This window comes from Leopardus geoffroyi, chromosome C3, assembly GCF_018350155.1.
Source record: "Leopardus geoffroyi isolate Oge1 chromosome C3, O.geoffroyi_Oge1_pat1.0, whole genome shotgun sequence".
Taxonomy (NCBI): Eukaryota; Metazoa; Chordata; class Mammalia; order Carnivora; family Felidae; genus Leopardus; species Leopardus geoffroyi.
This window is the reverse complement of record NC_059338.1, coordinates 28,240,380-28,258,750: the sequence shown is the minus strand read 5'-3', so window position 1 is coordinate 28,258,750 and position 18,371 is coordinate 28,240,380. Positions and strand designations below refer to the sequence as shown.

The window sequence follows — 18,371 nt, the reverse complement described above, 5'->3', positions numbered from 1 at the left end:
TCGCCTTGGACAAATCCCCAGTCCCTGGGCTGAGCAGGCTCCTGCCCCTCACCTTACTGGGCCACCCAGCCTACCCTGCTCAGGAACTAAAGCAGCAAGACCAGATCTGTGCCTGGACCTTACTGGCCAGCCCCAGCCTGGGCCGGGAGGCCCTACTCCCACCTGGCTGTCGTTACACAGAGCTGGGATCTCAGCCTGGGCTAAGCTCACAAAATGGCAGAGGCTCGCCGGTCAAGACCAGAAGACAGGGCCACGGGCTGGCTGTAGAGGGAACTGAGGAAGGAGCTTAACCCTTTCCGGCTCTTGGGGGGGTGGTGAGCCTGTGTAAAACCTTGACAGACTCGTTTTGGGGACTGAAACTTCATTCTGTTTTTAAAAACCGGAACTGAACTATTGAACTAGGCAGAGGCATATGAGTGAACACGGGCCTGCTGCGTCCTCATTCTTGATAACTGGACACTCTGCAAAACAGATTTTCCTGGGGCACCTGGGTGGCTCAGTCGGTTAAGCGTCCGACTTCTGCTCAGGTCATGACCTCACAGTTTGTGAGTTCGAGCCCCGCGTCGGGCTCTGTGCTGACAGCTCAGAGCCTGGAGCCTGCTTCCGATTCCATGTCTCCCTCTCTCTCTGCCCCTCCCCCGCTCACACACTCTCTCTTTCAAAAATAAACACATTAAAAAAAAACAAACATTCTCACTCTTCAAATTCCCCTTCCCCAGGCCCAGCTTCCTTGTGTAGCGCTCAGCCTGTGGCTGTTCCCCAAGCCCAGCCCCCATGGAAAGAAATCAAGGGCCTGGTCCATCCCTCAACCTCCCACAATGCATTCCCCAGCACCACAGTCCTGCCCCCAGAAAGCTGTCGTGAGGGTATGTGTGCCCCACCACCCATCATGGGGTGTGTCCCCGAGAAGAGAATGGGTCTCGGGCCTCTTGTACTGCTTCCCTGAAGGAAGATGCTGGGCTAGAGGCCAGACCCTCACCCTCACCCACCCTCATGAGGCAGCTCCTGCCTGCCCCCTCCCCCCAGCCCAGCAAAAACTAGAGACAGCCCCCACCCCCAGGTTTCTTTCAGCTCATTTCTTTAATAAGGAGACGCAGCTCATTACAAAATAACAATTTGACAAGAGATCGGACAAGAACAGAGTCCACGTAAGGGGGGGTGTGGAGAGCATTGCCAAGCATGGGGCGGGGATGGCAGGGGCGGTGGGCAGGGCTATACATGAGTCCTTCCTATGAAGACAAAGGCAGGGTTCCTGGTGGGGCCGATGCATTCCAGGGGTGACCTGGGGCAGACGAAGGTCTGCCCACCCTGGTTTTGAAGTTTTCAGATCCCTGGGATTTCAGAAAGCAGCAAATCCAGTCCTTAGATGGGGAGGAGTCAGGGCAGAACTTCTAGTCAGGCTTCTTTGAAGAGGGTCCTCCTCGAGTCCTGATGGCTGAGGAGGGCTGGATGGAGAGACCCCCTCTCCGGCCCCACGCACACTTCTCTGCCACCTCCCCAGGTCAGATCCCCTCAATTCTTGCCTGTATTGTGGGTGTGGACAGTGGGAGGGTCCCGGAGAGAGCCAGAAAGAGGTTAGACATTTCGTCCCTCCACCCCTCCAAGCTCCTGATCCCAGCCCACCGGGAGATGGTCCCCAGCGCAAAGATCCCTGGGGCTTCTGTGCGCTCGAGCATACACAGTCACCATGCAGCCTTTGGCCTTGTCCTCCTCCTGTTCTCGTCTCTCTTCTTCCTCGTGCTTACTAGTCGCCATGCCTGAGGCCTCCTGGCATTATTCCCACGAGTCGTCTGCCCTCATCGGCGCCCCGGGGGCCGGGAGCTACACGTCCCTCTCAGCACCTCTGACCACTGGGTGCTCCTGGCTGGGGCTGCCCTGGGGAGCTGACAGGAGGGTCTGGGGGGGCCAGACCTGCCCACCACTCTCAAAGGAGCCCTGGCAACCCTCAGCTGCCCACTCTGGGGCGCTCTCTGTCAGCCTGCGGGAGGGGACACGGTGGGAAGGGCATAACCCACGGCGTTCTCCGGTGTCCCCCCAAGAGACCCTCCTCCCTCGCCACCCACACACCCCGACCCCGCGGTGTCACATACGCGGGGCTGGGTCTGTCAAAGCCAGATGGTAATGGGAACCCGAGCCGCTGACTAGCTGCTCCTGAAAATCCTGGTTGCCTCCTCGGCGCCCTTAGGAAAGGTACCCAAAACTATGGCGTCCCCACCACTGCTCTGTCCACGCGCAGGGGGGAAATGGAGTTGGACTGTCAAACCCAGGTGGAGGGAGCCCGCTCGGGCAGGGCCAGGTGGGACGTCTCCTGGGGCCCTGCCGGAACCCCCGGACACCATCCGTCCTCATGACGTGGGGCTGAGAGAGCAGGAGGGGTGACAACAGGTGAGCCCTTCACAAGTGTTCTGTGGGGAGCCAGTCAGAGGGACACGGGGGGCTCCTGGGAGGAACCGAGGGCGGTCTCCAGCAGGAGGCCCCCTTTATGGCTTTTCAGTTAATTCAAACAGTGGGAGGAAGGGGCACACCACACACACACACACACGCAGGACACGGAAGCCACCGGGACACCAGACACCCGGCTGGACACGGTGCACGGTACACGGAGGGTCAGCTCTGCAGACGGATGTGCGGCAGGCAGTGGGGACGGACGGGCCTTCAGGGCACCGGTGGTCGTCCCACGTCCCTGAAGGCAGGGCTGGTGCCAGAGCCGGAAGCCGACTCCTCCCCCACCGCCGACGGCTCCCACTGGGGGATTCCCGATGGGGTGAGACCGGGTGGGGCTTGGGGACAAAGACTTTACGTGACATAAAATCGAAGGGGCAGCCTCAACGAGTGGTGTGAAATGGGTCTGAGGTCAGGGGTTAGGGGTTAGGGGTTAGGGGCACGGCCATGCGGCTATTTACAGAAAGAGACATGCATGTTGAGTAGACAAGACTCGGTTCATATGTTTATAGGTCACTATCGTCTTTTATAGATAACTAAATGCACACGGAAGGGGTCAGATGAGGCTCGAATGGCTTCAGAAGGGTCTTGTTTTGTTGTCGCTTCAAAAATAAAGTATATTCGTGTGTCTTCAAGTCACAGTGTCCCCTTCTCAATGTTGCAGCTCGAAAAGCAGTAAGATCCTTGGTGACCAGTCTCTGGCCCCCTGGGACTGAGGGGGGGGCGGAGCAGAGGGGACAAATGGTCATAGAATAGGGGTGCCAGATAAAACACAGGACGGCCAGTTGCATTTGAACCCTGGGTAAACAACACATCACTTTTGGCGTAGCATGTCCCAAATTCTGCCTAGGCCATACTTAGCCTTAAAATTATTTTCTGTTTACCCGAAATTCAAATTTAACTGGGTATCTTGTATTTTTGTTTGCCCAATCTGACAACCATGTCATGGGGCTCTGGGCCACCAAGACCAGGCCTTGGGACCCTTCGCTGCCTGCCACCATGCAGGGCTCGGAGACAGGGCCCCCGACCAGCCTGAGGTGGGAAGGGGGAGGGTAGAAGGGTCAGAGTGGAGGGTGGGAGGGCAGGTCTTGGCTCAATTTCTTCCTACCTTTACGGGGGCAGGGGGGACACCAAAAGACAGCCTCTCTCTGTATATGGTTGGGTGAGACCGAGAGTTAGCATACATTAAAGGATCATGGAATCTCTCACTTGCGACCCCAGGGGAGTTTCTTAACCTCTCTGCTCACCCACCACCACCCCGCTGCATGGAGGCAGGTTTGTCAGGGAGCTGGTTTTACCCACAGGAGGGACTGAGGCAACCCCTCTCTCCTCTCTCGCTGAAGCCCTGGGCCAGCAAAATCATCCCAAACTGATTCTGCAGAAACAGAACCATGTATGGTTGCCTGGGAAGAAAAAAAAAGATCATCACCTGAGACTGTGCTCTAATCCCTGTTGTCCCGTCCTCCACCTGAGGGACCCCTGCAAAGTCATTTCTCGTTCATGCCAAGCATCTGCTCGCTCACTGTCTGGGGCTTCCCGAGGGTTCTCTACCGGGCTGTCCCCAGGCCTCAGCTTCCACTTTCAAAGACCAACAATCTGCCTATGGCTCTGGCGGAGTTAGTTTCCCCTCTGGGATGATTATTCAAGGAGAAAGAAGCCCGAGTTTTCTGGCTTCACCCCATTTCCGGGTGGGATTGGGTTTGAGTCTTTGTGGTCTCAGTCCCTTTGGAAAAAAATCTCTTCCACTCTATTTCCTGCCTGGAATAGATGGGAAACTCATAACCACAGAGGCCTCCAGAACCCTTCTCTAGTCAAACCCTAGCTCCTAATTAGGGCCTACAGCCCACCCTAACGTCTCCAGAAATAAACCTGCATGGCCATGAGGGTTCAGAATGATGCTCCGGAGTTAGAGTAACATCAGCCCTCAGGTGTAGAAAACTCACGACTAGAAGTTTACCTGCCTAGTTCACGGAGCTGGATAGATGCCTTGACTAGGATGGCTCATTTGGGCCAAGCACCCATCTCAGGACCAGCCAGAACCTAGGTGGGGTGCAGGGGTGGGGGAATGATTGCCCACACACAGGTCTCCCTCTGGCTCTACACCAATGCCAACGACACTCAGTCTCTCAGCAATCTGTCCCCACCTGCTCACTAGAGGTGGGCCCAGAGTAAAAAATCCAGCCCCTGTCTCTTGGCACACGGACACCCACACCACCTAGGGGTGCCCACCATTTCTTTTCCTCCCCAGCAGGAGAGTGGCAAATCTCGGGCTCTGGAAGGGCTGAATCAGGTTCATGGGCTGAGAAGAATCTCAGACGGTAGGAAGCCCATCGGGAAAGGGCAAAAGAATGAAGGTAAGGAAAACAAGATGGACAATCCTCTGAGCAAGGTTTGTGGGATGTGGTGGGGAGAGAGACCCTGAGAAAGCACCAAAACCTCACAGCTCTGGAGACTGGTGAAGAGCCCAGTGACTCCTGATGCCCATAGCAGGACATCCTACTCTGCAGTCAGCTGGGTTCTGAAGGCACCCATTTTCCTACAACTCTCCACCAGGACCACAACTCTGGTCCCGAGGACCAAAGCTCATAGTCCTTGTCAGAGTCTTACCTTCTCATCATTAAGTACGCACCCAAACTCACACAGGCTCCAGTAAAATACGACCTCCCATGTGCCAAGGGCCACTAGCAAGAAGGAGAAGGGTCTCTGAGAGATGGGCAAGGTTCAGCCCTGCTTCCCAGTCTGTTTCTGGCGGAGGTGTTCCCTCATTCCTTGCTCTAATCAAAACACATGGCACAGCAGAAACAAACAAAAAACAACCCATTTTCTTTCTTTTAATAAAACAAAAAGATGCTCTGGACCCTCAAACCCTGAGTCTCTCTAACACTGTCCGTCTGTCTCAGGTACCTATAGAAAACTGAGGTGGCCCAGATGGGACAGGACAGGAAGTGCTGCCATTTTTGCTGGGAAAGAGAGAGATCCCCAAGCTTTGGGGAAACTATGAGTATTCTGTGGCGAAGAAATGGCAAGGGCCTGAGGGCTTCACGGATGGAAGAGAGAGGCTGAAGGAAGGGAGGCAAGGGTGGGAGAAAGGGGTGAAAGGAAGTGGTGCTGGCCTTAGGTCACGTGGGACCTGACTCTCCTGCCCAGGCTGAAGGTTTGGAAGGAGGCTCAGTGCAAACTTGACTAACATATATATGGCTTTTTATCAATGCTGGGGACAAAAGGTGAAGAGGGAAAGGGACACAACCGAGCGTGGGGTAGAAACCCCGGCAGGTGTCCTCCACCACCCATTTGGAATGGATGTCCTGCTTCTTGGCATTCATAGAGAGACGCCTCCCCAAGGAATAGTAGGATGGGGCCTCCCCACAGGTCTCCCTGGGCCATGTCAGCTACCCACAAACTATCTGGCATGGAAGGCAGAGGAGTGGGAGCTGGGGGGCACGGATCTCAGCACCCCCACCTATCTCATCCGGGAAATCTCTGCCGTCTCTCCACCATCCCCCCCCTTCTTACCTGGACCTCAGGGGGACAAGAATTCAAACCTTCTTTTGAGAGTCTCTGGCTCTGTACAGAAAACAGTCTTCAGATAGTGTTGCTCCACTTAGATTAAAAGAGAAAACAGAAGCAAAAGCATGATGGGGAAAAAATGCAAATGAACCGCATAGCTTATATTCTAGAAAGGGAGAAAGCATCTGTGTTTCCCACTGGAAGGGGGTAAAGAAGATCCAGGAGTTTCATTTGGTCTTTCTAGGTAATGGGTCTTCTTTCTTCATAGTTTGACGTTAACTGTCAACAACAGTGAGGTCCCAGGACTGATGGTCCCTGTTAGAGTCTAACCAATCTAGTGAATAGTTCATGTCCACGAATGTCCCAGAAACCACACTTGTGGGGAAACAAGGCCTGACGAGAGGAAGTCTATGATGGCATCAGGTTTTTGGTCCTAGTTCTGGACAAGTCCAGTCTCCACATCTTGCCTCCCAAATAGCCACCCACAAAGAGTATGGGAGCTTCTGGCACCCGACCAGGATCCTGAGCCCTCTCCACGAGCTGACGGAAGATCTCCCACTTAGACAGTGGACGTCTCTTCACTTCAGGGTCCCCGAAGAGCCTTCTCTTCCCACACAACTTCACTGTCCGTGGTTCATCCCAGGAATGCAGAGAGATGCTCCAACACACACACACACACACACACACACACACACACACATCATAGGCCACTGTGTTGCCTTCCCTGTCGGGAAACAGGATGTGCTGCCATTTTGTTGGTCCAGAACACTCAAAACACAGGAAGTGCTGTGACTCTCTGCTGAAAGAGGGCCTCACTCAGGGTGAGGTTCAAGTGAAGCTTTGAAAGAGTGAGAGGGAAACGTGACAGGGCATGCAGCAAGGACAGCTCCTGGGACGATGAAAAGAGCCAGGCTTCTCTTTCACCTGTTAGGGGACTCTCCTCACACAGCCACCAGAGGGAAGTTGGTCTCTCAAAAGAGATAAAGGAAGGAAAAACAAGGACACAACCACAAACAAATGAGAAAGAAAACCTCTAAGGTTGCATAACTGAGGTATTGATAGCTCTGGATCTCGTCAGTGTCTGTAACGGCGCGGGATCCCGGCCGCTGCTGCCTACTTGTTCTTGCCCAGAAGCGCGTCCACCTCTTCCTCGGGCTTGAGCGAGTGCCACTGGGCGATGGGCCTCCGGGGGTTGGCCAGCATGTCAGACCAGTGCCGCAGCTCTGTGCCCGTGGCGTTGCTGCCCACGAAGATCTTGCCAATGGCTTCGTTCTTGCCCAGCTTGTCATAGTCCAGCACAGTGACCACCACCTGGACTTTCTGCGGGGAAACAGAGGAGGGAGGGAGGGAGGGAGTTGGCAGGTGGAAACGCACGATCCCGTGACCAAACTTCTCCTCCTCTATCCTCTACTCCAAATGCCCCGCAAGGAGAGGCCTCCCAGGGCGGCTTGCTTCTATCTCTGAACTTACTTCCAAGACTGAACTTAAAGGGAGGCAAAGGCTGCACGTTCTGGAAACAGCCTTTCTCCCTACCAGCAGGCACTTACCCAGCATGTGCTGTGCTCCAGCCACTGTTGAGTGCCTGGAAGTGGAGGGCGGTGAAGACAAGGGAAGAGGAGTACTTCACCTTAACGAAAGCCGTAGACCCATCCTCAGAAATTTACAACACAAAGTGACGAAGGTTCTGCTAGAGAGGTAAGCACAAGGTACTACGGGAACTCAGACGAGGCGACAGTCCTCCTCGGGTCAATCAAGAAAGGCTTCACCAAGGAGGTGACATAGAAACTGGGAGGTGAAGGCTGAGAGAGAAGAGAATCCCAAGAAGCAAGAGGAGCCTGGGCGGAGGCATAGAAATAGAAGTGTGCACTTGGTATCTTGGAAACAGAAGTTCAGAGTCACTGAGGTTGAGGGTGAGAACAACCAGGCAGGAAATGGGATCAGCAGGGTGGGCTGTGCAGGGTGGGGTCAGCTAAGGAGTGTGCCTTTTGTTCTTCAGGCAAGCAACAGGGAGCCCCCAAAGACTCCTGGGAGGAGTGGCATGGATATTTCAGGAAGAGACCCCTCACATCGAGGTGGGAGATTCACTGGAGGAGGACGGGGACTGACAGGTGGGGAGGCCGGCCGGGGGCCGAGGGGGGAGCTGTGGGGGCTGGGTAGTGAATGCCTGAACCAAGGTAGGGCGGTGGGAATGGAAGCAGGGGCCAGGCTGGAGAGGCACTGAGGGGAGAGAATCAAAAGGACTTGGTGGTCAGTTGGACTGGCCGAGGTGACACTCGGGACCTTTCTTCATCCTGCCCCACAGCCCACTCAGGCTACTCAAGCTCAACCTTTAGGACCAAGCTTGTCCAGGAAGCCTCACCTGTTTCAATGGCCTGTCCCTGCTCCCCCTCGCGATGGTGATGCCCTCGAGAGCAAGGACTATGTTTTCTGCACATGCTTCTCCAGCACCTAGCCAGTTCCTAGGGAGGCGCTTAGGGAATGCTCAGCAAAGCATGTCGGGTAAATGAGAAAGGAAGAAGGGTAGGGGGTCTAAGATGATGCCGAGGTTTGTCACTTGAAAAGAGAATGCGGACGAAGCAGGTTTGGGGTGTGGGCGGGGGAAGGGGAAGGGGTTTGGGGAAGATCATGATGTTGGCCTTTGGAGTGTCGAACTTGAAACTCCTGGCCAGTACCCTTCATGTCTATCTTAAGTTTTCCACAAGGACTTCTCTTGGTCTAACATCATCGTTGAGATTCCCTTGACACCTTCGCCTCCCAGTCCTGGGGGCGGGGGAAGGGGTGGGCAGGGAGCGAGAGGAAGGGAGGAGGGAGCAGCTCACTCCAAAGAGGGAGGGACCAAGACTCCAAGAGGATCCAGCACTCTGCAATTCCAGACGGCTCAGTGGGTGTCTGGTCCCGCCACATTCAGATCTCACTCATGCCCCCTCATGGTGAAAAACAGACCTCACCTCCAACACTTACCGAGCTTGCTGGTAGGAGGAAGGAAGGAGACAGTAGAGAAGGGAAGGATGGAGGGGAAGAGGAGAGAGGAAGGGGGCAGAGGGGTACCTGGGAGCAGACCCAGGGGGCAGCAGAAGTGGGAGAAGGCTGGCCAAGGCAGGAAGCGGCTGCACCAGGAGGAGCGGGAAGAGGACGAGGCTATACCCCTACCTCCCCGGCAGCTCCAACCTCACAGGCCCACTGCACGCCCGTGTACCTCGCAGTTCCCAAGGAATGATGGGTAGGATGGCTTGGAGTGGTTCTTGTTCATCTCAGAAAAGGGGGAAGCCCTTTCTGGCAGGGGCCCCGGGAAGGAGGACCCAGGACGGCACCATGAGAGTCAGAGCCCTTCCCACCAGGGCGAGCGAGGTGGCTCGAGGCGTCTGGGTGAGTTCCCTCATGCCCCCACTGCTGTGCCCCCAGGCCCGAAAACCCGAGCACCTGAATCTGCTCGAAGGGGATCTCAAAGCTGAAGGACTCGTTGAAGTAGGGGTTCAGGGTCTTCTTCTTCACCGTCGTCTTCTTCTTCTTGAGCCTCTTCCCATTCTGCATCAGGTGGATCTTCACGTAGGGGTCTGTGCAGGGAGAATCCCGGCCCCGGAAAGGCACTCTTAGTGCCCCACCCTCCCACCGAACGTACTTGCCCGCCTAGAGCACCCACCCCACCAAGGCCAGGCACCCAGCAAGCCCTAAGGCATGGGCCGCTGAGTCCAAAAGCAGCAGAGTAAGCGTCCAGTTCAGGGGCGGCAAAAAGGTTTCGCTTCAAGGACCACCTCGGGCTGATTGGTTGTGGCCTCGTGTAACGCCTGGAGCATTACCCTGGGGACGTTCCTGAGACTAAGTAAGGCCTTGTCTAGAAAGAGTGAGGGGGTCACTTGGTGATAGCTGTCCTACGCAGGGGACAGAGGAGTGCTGAAGGCACCACACACATCTGCCATCCCCGATTCAATCCAATCCTCCTGACCTCGCAGGTGAGCAACCGAGGCCCACAGAAGTGAAGTGATGCGCCCCCAGTCACACGGCAGATCAGTGACAGGGCTGGCAGCCAGCCCCACCAGTTGAAGCCCAGGCACAGGCCTGATTCTTGGGAAAGTGCGTGCTCCGCTGTCCCACCAGGACCCTGTGCTGTGGGCTGGCCCCGCTCCGTGTGCTCCCCCACCCCCCAAGTCCCCTTCCAGGGTAGGGCCAGCAGAGCGCCTCCCGGAGAAGTGTTCCGGACTGTGGCACGTGACAGAGGCAAGCTTTCCTACACAAGTTTCTCTGGTCCTTCCCTCCATGGCTTATACTGCCCAGCAGCTCAGAGTGGGGGCAAGGGACCCGTGGAGAAAGGAGGGAAAGTCAGACATCTCCGGCTCCACAGTCCTGCGCTCAGACCCACAGCTGCTCGGAGATACTCTCTGTATCCCAGGGCCGGAAAGTGCTCTTACAACGGGTATGTGAACAGAGAACTCAGGCCAGTGACCGGCTCGCTGGTGCCACCCAATGGCAGCCACAAGTTCTGCATGTACCTGAAAGGCCACCTACGTCCATCTTCTTCAGGTTCTTGGCCTCCAGGATACAGACAGTGAGCTTCCCAGCCGTGGGCACGTAGCGCAGGGAGGTGCAGATGTCGCCCAACTTCTCTGGCTGTCCAGGGGGAAGAGCAGGACCCAGGGTCATCTCAGCCAGCCCACTGCCTCTAGCACGGCAGACCCCCATCTTGTCAAGACTAGCAAGGCGGTGGTGTATCCCCAGCCCTCTCAGTCCCCAGTCCCCACATCTGTGATGTTGGAGAAGGTCGCAGGGCCTCCTGCTGCAGTTCAACAAAGCCCCTGAGAGTGATGCTGCAGGAGCCATGCCCTTAGGAGTGAGGGGAGCAGAGTACAGGCTGTGGGCAGGAATGTGCGAGTGACGTCTGGGTGGATCTGGACACACGCGGGGCGTGGTCGGGCTCCCACCCCAGGCCGAGGGGAGATGGAAAGGAGGCTGGGGTGTGGGCATGGTACCCAAGGGTTCATTTCCAAGGACAGTGGGAAAGCGAGTATCTCAGAAGCCTTCCTCCCTGATTACTCCCAACCCTTTCGATAGCCCCCTGTCGACCATTCCACTCGCAGTGTGACCTGTGGTCTTCAAAGCACAGTGTGTCCCTTCTCTTATGTGCTGTCAGTGCAACACCTTCATGGAGATAAGGCAAGGGTTCTTTGTGACCAGTGAGACTCCCACAAAGTCCCACAACAATTTAGCACTGGGGGCAGGACGAAACCTGCTGGACTCCTGGTTTCTAAGAGCTCTGCCCACATCATGCCAGAGTCAAGCTTCTCAGAGACCAGGTCGCTCAGGCCAATATCCCGGCTCATTTCACACAGCATGAGCCCCAAGGTAAGGAAGGGTGTCTCAGCGTCCCTTCTCGCCCCCTCCGTTACCACCTGGTACTGAGCTGGCCACACAGCAGGGGCTTGGCCAAGACACATGACCGATGCTTGGAAGGAGCAGTGGCTAAAATGGAGTATTTGGCACACAGTAGGTGCCCAATAAGTGTTGGGTAAGTGCTTGAAGCCGTAGCAGTTGTTGGGAGGACAAGCCCCCATGCTGAGAATCTTTTAAGATAAATGTGGGCTTTCCTTGTGGGTAAACGAGGCACGACGTCATAAACCGGTGGCCCTAAGTGACAGCAGAAACTTAGGAGTAAAAATAATAATGGTGTTCTCCTTTACTTGAACACCTACTGGATGCCAGGTGCATTACAGAGATAAGTAATTCTCACCTGCAAAAACACTACAGGAGACAATCCAGATCTAAAGAGATTAAGTGATGTGCCCAGGGTCACACAGGTGGGGTTGTGGAGCTAGGGTCCTAACCCAGTTCACCCAACTCTAAAGCCTACCATCTCCGTCGTGCCAATAGGTGGTAGCCCAGGTGGGCAGCCACACTTATCTTCCACATGGTCTCTGCTCTCACCTCTTCCTTCTCCCCGCCCTGCAGGTCTCTCCACTCCTCGATGGGCTGGCCAAGGTCCACGGTGTTCATAGGCACCTTAACCTCGCCAATGATGTCATGTTTGGAGAAGCGGTCAAAGTCGTAGATGGCCATCACCAGGGTTTTGCCTCCTAGCTCCTGGTATGGCACCTGAAGGGCACAAGCAAGATCAGACAAGGGTCAAAGCCAACTCATGCACCTCCAGAGGCTTCTGTGGGCAGATCCTTTGGTTAGAGCTCTGTTCCTACTACCCTGCAGGACTCCTGGTGAGTCTGTAGAGACAGAGAAAAGACCTCAGGCTCTGGGGAACAGAGTGGATGGGGGGGAGGGGAATGTCCCAGTCCTACAGGAGGCTGAGCAGTGACCTCACACATAAGCCCACAGCCCAGCCTGCCATTGTTCCAGCCTGAGCTCATTCCAGGGCCTTAGCCACAGCTAAGAACCAAGGAAAGGTCTGTAGAACTCCCAAAAGAATTGGGATCAGGGAGGGACATGGCATTACCCTTCCAGCCCACATCACCTTGAAGGTGAAGGTTTCATTGAAGGCAGGGTTCAATGTCTTCCGATGGACTTTGGTCTCATATTTCTTCTTCTTGTCTGGAAGAAGGAAGACTTTGACATAAGGGTCTGAGGTGCCTCCCATGTCCAGGGCAGGCAATTCAGCAGCCTGCAGAACGCCGACGGTAAGCTGTGGAGAGAGTGAGGGAGGGCCTTGAGTCTCAGGACTGCTCTAACACCAGCCCTGGCCCTAGACCCAGCACCCACCAACTCCCCCACCACCACCACCAGAGGTGGGCAGCTGGGGAGGTGGGAACAGGCTGGGGCTAGAGAGCAAGACTGGTCTCCATCTCCACCCCCAGGAATCTGGAATGACATCAGGAGTAGCAGTAGCTTAAAGGGCAACTGATTTGCCCAAGGTTGGTGGATGCCAATCTGGGCCAAGGAACCTTTTCTAGAGCAGGCTGGTGGCCAAGGCAGAGTCAATGTTCAGGGGTACCTGCCTGCGGTTTCCAGCCCACCCCACTCCGTGGAAAGGAGGAATGCCTATGGGCCAAAGTGGGGGTGAGGGCTGTGGGAGTGTGGAGCTATTTCTATCTCCCTCCCACCCAGCCCTCTGTCCCATCCCCCACTTTGCCGCCAAGCCCCACCCTCACACCTGGTTGGCCTGGAAATCATAGTCCAGGGAAAACTGCAGTTTTCCCAGATTCTCTGGCTCTTTCTCCTCCTCTCCTTCACCTTCTCCCTCAGTCAGGCCTGTCTCTGCATCATCGTCATCCTGTGAAGGCTGGAGGAAAGGAGGGGCAAGTTAAGAGAGAATGGAGCCACGTGGCCTGGCGCAGGGGCATCAGGAAGCCAGCCCATCTGTGCAGACCCTGACTCAGAGCTGGTGTGGGGCAACAGGAAGGAATGTGGCACTGTGCAGGGGGCTTGATTCTGCACAGCCCCTCAAAGCCCCCAGACAGCCCCTCAGAACCCCAGACCGTGTCTGGAAGACCCAGTTCTGGTTTTGGTGTGCCTCTCTCCCTTCAAGACACAGTGCTATGAGACCAGGTGCTGCACCAATGCTCTAGACTTCTTGAGGTAGGGGAGGGGTACTTCCCTTGTTAGCTCCTCCCCAAAAGTTCCCCCAGCTCAGGCCCCACCCATTCTAGGCAAGACTTACCAGGAGTGCATTCCAGGAATCAGGAGCAGGGTGAGTCCCCAGAGGTAAGAAGAGAAGGAAGAAAGTGATGTAAGAAAACATCCTACATCTCAGACCAGCCCCTGAAGTCACAGCCACCTGGTGAGACCAGGTCGGGCTACACCCAGATCGTTCTTGGGGGTCCCCCTTCCCTGACTTTGCACTGAAGGCTTCAGGCACACACACACACACACACACACACACACACACACACACACAGCACTCAAAGGCCATTTTAATCTCTGGCTGACTTCTTGAGATCAGACCCTTCCTGCCATCCTCCATATTGATTCCTTGAGCAAGAGACTTCTCCTAGTCACTCTCAGAACAGATGTGGGCAAAAGAGAAGCACAGAGAAGCCTTTGTAAACTTAAACATTAAGAAGGAAGCACTTGGGTTTATCAAAGGACTTTTCCAGGCCGATTAACACCCCCAAAACAGGGGTAAATAAACCAAATTATTACATGACAAGAGATGGATTCCCCTTGGCCCTGGTCTTGGTGCCTCAGGACCATTCTTTTACCCCATCCGATTCCCCACCCACCCCAACCAAGTAGGTGCCTCCAGTGAGATTTTGTCCTCTAGTCTCTGGCAGGAAAACACAGGGTCACTCCCATGGTGACTTCCTGGCAGGTTGGAGGGGCTCTCTTTCCAACATTTTGTCCCAATAGCCTCTTTGGCGGGGGAGTCAATATATTATGCTCCTCCTCTGTCTTTTCAAGGATGCATCCATGACCACACATGAAAAAGTCCCCCCTTTCCACTGTGGGATGGGTAGACAACATTTTACTAGGGACGTAGCCAATGGGGAGGGTCATGTGGCATTCTAAGGAGGGAAGCCGGTTTGGCTGTAGAACAGCCCAGAAGCCTTTGCTTCACCTTTCAGCACCTGGAATGCCTGGGCTGGGCCCCTCTCAGTTCCCCCCACCGTCTTCTCCTACCTGGCCCCCTTTCATGTCCTTCATATTCATGGCATTCTTCATGCCCTTGCCCTTCTCCTTCTTGTTCTTCTTCTTCTTACAGCAGCACTTCTTGCAGATACAGAAGCAGCAGGTGAGGAGCAGGAGGCCAGCGACCACAGCAATGGCGATCAGTGCCCAGGGTGGTACTGCCCACAGAGAGGACCCCAGAAGTCAGCAGTGCTCTGCCTTATAGTCCCTGACCCCAAAGCATCAGCAAAAATGGGGGGAGAGATGAATCCCAATGTCCACACTCCACATTTTTTAACCACACACCCATGAGTGATTTACATGCAACTTGCCTATACTTTGCATGCCTTTTCGTTAATACTTGCTCTCTCCTGAGCCTACCGTCCTTATGGATACAGCCTACTAACTGAGAGATAGCAGTCAGGTGTATAACAAGGAAGGACGTCAGTTTGGCTCTATTGGGTTTTGACTCATTTGATCTACGGAAAACTGGCTTATATTGGAAAGAATGGGATGGTCCTTATCTGACCCAGGTGTAGGAAGAGCTCCTTTGACCCATTCCTTATGCCCAGGCTTGAGAGGGCTGACCTAAGCCAGAAGGCCAGCTCCTTAAGGACCTAGACAGCTTGGCTTTGCAGAGCTCAAATATTTGGGGATGGGCCCTGGCTGCTCTCCATGGTCCTGAAGAACCATCTCCCACTGATAGGGCTGCTCCCCTTAATGTCTGGTGACTCCTCAACAGCCACTGCCAAGAATTCAGAAAGCAGGGAAGGGGTGGGGGGGCGTATTTTCTGTCTTCCAAACTAAGGTAGTTTCAAAGTGTGACTGGGAAACTTCAACAATGGCTTCTGTTTCCTAATTTTTCATCTTCTTTCGGTTTCATATTTTGACAGTTTTCTAAGTTGTAAGAACTTTCTTCCCCCTTAGGAGACAGGGGCACATAAGCCTCCTTGTTCCCCTTATTAGTGCCAGGCACCCCCCATTCCTGAAGGGGCTCCCCAAATAATCCATCCTGGAATCCAAACATTCAGCCAATCACATCTCAGGGGTGTTCCCCACCCTTCCTCAGCTCTGCCCTGGCCATAAGGCCTTGCACTGACCCTGGCCTTGCCCCGCCCTCTCAGCCACCTGGGACACTCACAGGGGATCTTCTGGATTTCATTGAAGAATTTCTCCTTCAGCTTGGCAAACATGTCCTCCTTACTCTCCCCAGCGCCCCCACTCTCAGTAGAGTTGTCTAAGAGCCCAGGTGGCATTGTGGCGGTGGTGGTGGCAGGAGCCACAATGGGCTCCTGGTTCCTCTTGAAGATGTTCCTCATGGTGGCAGAGGGGATCACTGCAGATGAGAGGGGATGATGGGAGCAGATGAACAACCCAGAGGTCCAAGTGCAGAAAGCTCTGCCCAAAGGACTGGGGAACACTCTTCAAAAGCTAAAGACTATTAAGAATCCCATTATAATTCAAAGATATTTCTCATAATATTAACATAATATAATAACACAATATTAACAACTGTGGTAAAACAACAATTACAGTCATCATTAAGTGAGTACTTATATGTGCCAGGCACTGTGCATGATCTCCTCTAATCCAAACAACAGCCTAATGTTTGATTATTATTCCCATTTAACAGATATGGAAATGGAGGTTCCCAAGGCCATTTAGATATTTAAGCCAGTCAGCCTGACTCCAAAGCCTGTAAACCTAATCACTTTCATATATCTCGTTTAAATCCAACTGCACAACTCTAGGAAGGAGGCAATATTCTACTATCAAAGACTCCTCGAGTCTCTCTTTTCCTTAACTTCTTCCATGACCTCACTCTGCCTAGATTCTCTGTGTGTCTCTATCACATTCCGGCTGTCATCATCCCTGCCTCCAATCTACATCAACATCTCTGGAAAACAGAGGAAAAGAGGTTGAAAGACAAGCTGCCCATAATTTCACCATCCAGAGATAACTCGGGTTAGCATTTTATAACAGTAGATTTTCAGAGTGTGCTTTACATGTTGAGACCCGATTACATGTAATTCGACATTCTACCTTTTGTTAACATAAGATTTTATCATAAGTCTTTTCCTTTATCACTAAAAATTTCCTTTATTATTGAATAGCTAAATAATACCCATTACATGGAAGTACCATATTTGTTTAATATTCTGCTATTAAACACTTAGATGGTTTCCAAGTTTTTGCTAGTAAAAAATATTACTGTGGTAGCATTCATTTAAGGCAGAGGAGTGGCCTGCTCTGTTAAAAGTAGAGCTATGGGAAGATAGCTCCACAGGCATTGGAGGAGGTGGGGCTGGGGCTGGGGCCCAGGAGGGGGCTGGTTCAACAGACCAGCCAGAGATGACACGGACCCAGATGAGAATAGGAATGCAGGGGACGGAGGAGAGAGGACAAACGTGACAGCCATTCATTCATTCATTCATTCAACAAATTTATTGAACTCGTATCATGCTTCCCTTGTGGAACTTACCATAAAGTGGATTAAATAACTGCACATAAGTGAATGTAAGATTGTAATTCTGAGAAATGCCAAAAAGGAGAGATTCTTTGGTATCTTTGGCGGTATGAGTTTATAATGGGGCATATGCGACCTAATCTGGGAGAGAAAAATTGCTTTCCTGAGGAACGGACTGAGACCTGAAGGATACTGGGAAGTATCCAGGTGAGGAAGAGAGGAATAAGCAGCCTAAAGAGAGAGAACAGCATGTGCAAAGTCCCTGAGGTGGGAAACAGTGTGATTAGTACAGAACCTTAAAAGAAGACCAGAGTGAAAGGAGCACGGGTCAAAATGGGGCTGGCAGAGTGGGCCAGTTTGGCCCAGGCACATAACCTCACAGGCCACGGCAAAGAGTTTTGTCTTTACCCAAAGAGAAATGGGAACCTGTTAAGGATGCAGGTAATGTGTACAAATTTACATCTTGAAAATTGCACTTCGGTGGCAGTGAGGAAAAGCCTAGAATGCACCATGACTCCAGAGGGAAGGGGAAAGAGTTTAAAACAGTCAATAATGGATGTCTTGTCATCCCCAAGTTCCCATGAAAGATTCTCCAGTGTTCCAGGGGAATCACCAGAGGGGAATGACATACAGCTACTCGGAGGGAACATAGGGCTGTTAATAAAGCAGCGGCACAGATCAGTGGCTTTTCCAGGGCCCGGTGCCTGGAAGGCCCTTTTAAATCCACCTCTAACATAAGACATGAGGACAAAGCTGCCCAGATAGCAGGGGAATAACGAAGATGCTTGAGAACGTGGCTCTTGATAAAAGGCAGGTTCAGGGGTGCCTGGGTGGTTCAGTCAGTTAAGCGTCCAACTTCATCTCAGGTCATGATCTCAGGGTTCGTGAGTTCGAGCCCTGCATCGGGCTCTGTGCTGACAGCTCAGAGCCTGGAGCCTGCCTTGGATTCTGTGTCTCCCTCTCTCTCTGCCCCTCCCCCACTCATGCTCTGTCTCTCTCTGTCTCTCAAAAATAAATAAATGTTTTTTTAAAAAGGCAGGTTCAGGGCCATGTGCCCAGAGATGGATGGGGTCTATAGATTTAGGCCCCACCTGCTCAGCTACACATCTAGAAAGTATTTGGGGTCATCCTAAGCTCTCCTGCCATCACCCCCACCTGCAAGGCATACACATCTAGAAAGTATTTGGGGTCATCCTAAGCTTCTCTCCTGCCATCACCCCCACCTGCAAGGCATCTGCAAACTTCTCAGCTCCACTCACAATGTTTTCCAAATTCAGCCACTTCCCACCCCTCTACCTGAAGTCTTACAATAGCCACCTATCTGGAAGCTTTCCACTCTCCTCTGCTTAGTCTAATCTCTGCACTGCAGCCAGATCCATTTATTTTAAACCCTCCAATGGCTTCTCATCAC

The 18,371-nt window shown here is 53.5% G+C and overlaps 1 protein-coding gene across 4 annotated transcripts in view; it reads right to left on the bottom strand.

The window, feature by feature from the left end:
• Positions 1 to 1,061: 1,061 nt before the first annotated feature.
• The window catches only part of SYT2 (synaptotagmin 2), a 107,514-nt gene continuing 90,204 nt past the window's right edge, over positions 1,062 to 18,371 (bottom strand). For all 4 annotated transcript variants that reach the window (XM_045456471.1, XM_045456474.1, XM_045456473.1 and 1 more), the window contains exons 2-9: positions 15,635 to 15,829; positions 14,506 to 14,672; positions 13,040 to 13,159; positions 12,404 to 12,571; positions 11,866 to 12,033; positions 10,437 to 10,554; positions 9,370 to 9,503; positions 1,062 to 7,269 (exon numbers count right to left, since the gene is read on the bottom strand). In XM_045456471.1, the coding sequence (XP_045312427.1) occupies positions 7,063 to 7,269; positions 9,370 to 9,503; positions 10,437 to 10,554; positions 11,866 to 12,033; positions 12,404 to 12,571; positions 13,040 to 13,159; positions 14,506 to 14,672; positions 15,635 to 15,812 (1,260 nt within the window). In that variant the 5' untranslated portion in view covers positions 15,813 to 15,829 and the 3' untranslated portion in view covers positions 1,062 to 7,062. The remainder of the gene's footprint in view (positions 7,270 to 9,369; positions 9,504 to 10,436; positions 10,555 to 11,865; positions 12,034 to 12,403; positions 12,572 to 13,039; positions 13,160 to 14,505; positions 14,673 to 15,634; positions 15,830 to 18,371) is intronic.